This window comes from Colobus angolensis, unplaced genomic scaffold, assembly GCF_000951035.1.
Source record: "Colobus angolensis palliatus isolate OR3802 unplaced genomic scaffold, Cang.pa_1.0 Scaffold345, whole genome shotgun sequence".
Taxonomy (NCBI): Eukaryota; Metazoa; Chordata; class Mammalia; order Primates; family Cercopithecidae; genus Colobus; species Colobus angolensis.
Window position 1 is genome coordinate 2,715,311 of NW_012116766.1, and position 2,691 is coordinate 2,718,001.

The 2,691-nt window shown below is 40.0% G+C and overlaps 1 protein-coding gene across 1 annotated transcript in view; it reads left to right on the forward strand.

Annotated features, from left to right (window-relative positions):
* Window positions 1-2,684, forward strand: part of LOC105519363 (neurotrypsin-like) — a gene marked incomplete at its 3' end in the record, with an annotated part of 40,130 nt that extends 37,446 nt beyond the window's left edge. Inside the window, exon 6 of the mRNA XM_011952716.1 lies at window positions 2,528-2,684. Coding sequence (XP_011808106.1) covers window positions 2,528-2,684 — 157 coding nt within the window. The remainder of the gene's footprint in view (window positions 1-2,527) is intronic.
* Between the last annotated feature and the right edge of the window lie 7 nt (window positions 2,685-2,691).

The following is a 2,691-nucleotide window of genomic DNA, read 5'->3' on the forward strand; positions in this document are numbered from 1 at the left end:
ACTTTATTTAGAACAATCCTATTAATTGAGCATTTATTGCCTCTTTCCGGAGTAGACATGACTTTCTGTTCTGTCATTACATTTCCCTTAGCAAAACAAACAAATTCACTCACAAAATTGTCGTTTTGACAATGTCATTTGTGTTAGGATTCCTTTGTGTTAGCACTCCAATCAGCATTTGTGTTAGAATTCCAAATGTTTTCCTCACATTTGTCCTATTAGTTCTAGATATTAGTCTTTAATTTTTGTTGGGGCAGACTGCTCAGAGTCCACTGTGTTACAAATATCAGCTAGTGATCCAAGTGCCAGGATTGTAAATTTTAAAATGTTAACTCCATGAAAATATTTTGCTTAAGGAATCTTCTTTTCCGCAGCTTCCTCTATACCTCCTATAATATTATTTTATCCTTCCTCTTGGCACACTCTTTGAATTTTAAACCGAAAGTGAGTCAAGTGATGATGGAGCACTTCCTAAGCTTTTGCTCTAATGATATTGCTGTTGTTATTATTATTATTTTGAGACAGAATCTCTCTCTGTCACCCAGGCTGGAGTGCAGTGGCATGATCACGGGTCACTGCAGCCTTGACTTCCTGGGTTCCAGCGATCCTCCCACCTTGGCCTCCCAAGTGGCTGGGACCGTGTGCCACCACACCTGGATAATTGTTGTGTGTTTTTGCACAGATGGGGTTTTGCCCTGTTGCTTAGGTTGGTCTCCAACTCCTGAGCTCAAGTAGTACACCCACCTTGGCTTCCCAAAGTGCTGGAATTACAGGCATGAGCCACTGTGTCCAGCCCTCTAATGATATTAAAACAGGTGTTAACTTTTAGATATTTTTGTTTTCTTAGACATGTTCTTTTAAAAGAAACTTCCTTGTTATCTAGCAGAAATAGTCAGTCAGGCTCCTTTTTAGCCACAAAATTGGTATCTAATACTTTACCATTACTGGGGTGTTACAGCCATTTAGCACACTTTTTTTCTTCAATGTATTTTGTTGTAAATTCTCAAGTTATAATGTTATAAGAAAAGAGCGGCTAAAATAATGGGGGAAATTTACTACAAATAAACTTCAGTAAAGAGATGTTTTTGTTAGAAATAGGCTAGGCTGTCAGGCATGGTGGCTCATACTTGTAATCCCAGCACTTTTGGGAGGTTGAGGTGGGAAGATTGCTTGAATGCAGGAGTTCAAGACCAGGCTGGGCAACATAGTGAGACCCCATGTCTACAAAAAATAAAACATTCACTGGCACGGTGGTATGCACTTGTAGTCCCAGATATTGAAAAGGCTGAGGTGGGAGGATCACTGGAGCCCAGGAAGTCAAGGCTACCTTAAGCCATGATCACACCACTGCGCTCCAGCTGAGGCAACAGAGTGAGACCCTGTCTCAAAACAACAGCATCAAAAAAGAAATAGGTTTGGTTGTGAGTAATAAAGAACTGAAAATAACAGCAGTTTAAACACGTTTAGAGTCTAGTTTATTTTATGTTTAGGAAAAGAGACTAGAGGTAGCCAGCTCAAGAGTAGTTTGGTGGTTCCACAATCATTAGGGCCCCGGATATCTCTTGTTTGCACTTCTGTCATCCTTAATATGGGACCCTATGGCCCAAGATAACTTATTAGGCTCCAGCCATCCTTGCAGTCAGCAGGGGGAAGTGGCCCAAAGATACTTCTACAAGTAATACATGGTACTTCCGCGTAAATATCACTGGTCAGAACTCATGGCTGGGTGCGGTGGTTCACACCTGGAATCCCAGCACTTTTGGAGGCTGCAGCGGGAAGTTTGCTTGAGACCAGGATTTCAAGACCAGCCTGGGTAACATACTGAAACCCCACCACTTCAAAATAAAAAATAAAAATGAAATTAGCCAGGTGTGGTGGCATAGACCTGTATTCCTAGCAACTCAAAAGTCTTTGGTGAGAGGATTGCTTAAGCCTAGGAGTTAAAGGTTGCAGTGAGCTATGGTCATGCGGCTGCACTCCAGCCTGGGCGACAGAGTGTGACTATGACTCAAACAAAACAAAAACAAAAACAAAACTTAGGTGTCTAAAATAGGAGCACAGTTTTATTTGGGGATGATGAAAAAGTTCTGGAGATGGATGGTGGAGATATTATACAATAATCTGAAAGTGCTTAATGCACTATAAACCAAAAATGTTTTAAATGGTAAACTTTATGTTATGTTTATTTTACCACAAACAAACAAACTTAGTCATCAAGAAGGGGGGAAGGCCAAATGTGATCTTTATTTTGGATAGCCATTTTCCTCCTAAAAATCTGAGGTTTAATTATTAACGAAGAAAAGGAGGTTAAATATTGGGGAGTGCCTAGCTTTGAAACACATGTAATAGCTGAAAATATAAAGGACAACAAACAAATGTACAAAAAAAGAAATACAGAAAGTCATACATGACTTATGAAGTGAATTAATAAGTGAGAATTAATAATACTTTTACTAGGGACAAAAAAAAGTAAAAGACCAATCTTTGGTATTTAATACAGAATCCTTATATTCTTCTATTTGTTCAGTGGCATTGCCAAAGCATGGCATCAGGCATATTTTGGGGAAGGGTCTGGCCCAGTTATGTTGGATGAAGTACGCTGCACTGGGAATGAGCTTTCAATTGAGCAATGTCCGAAGAGCTCCTGGGGAGAGCATAACTGTGGCCATAAAGAAGATGCTGGAGTGTCCT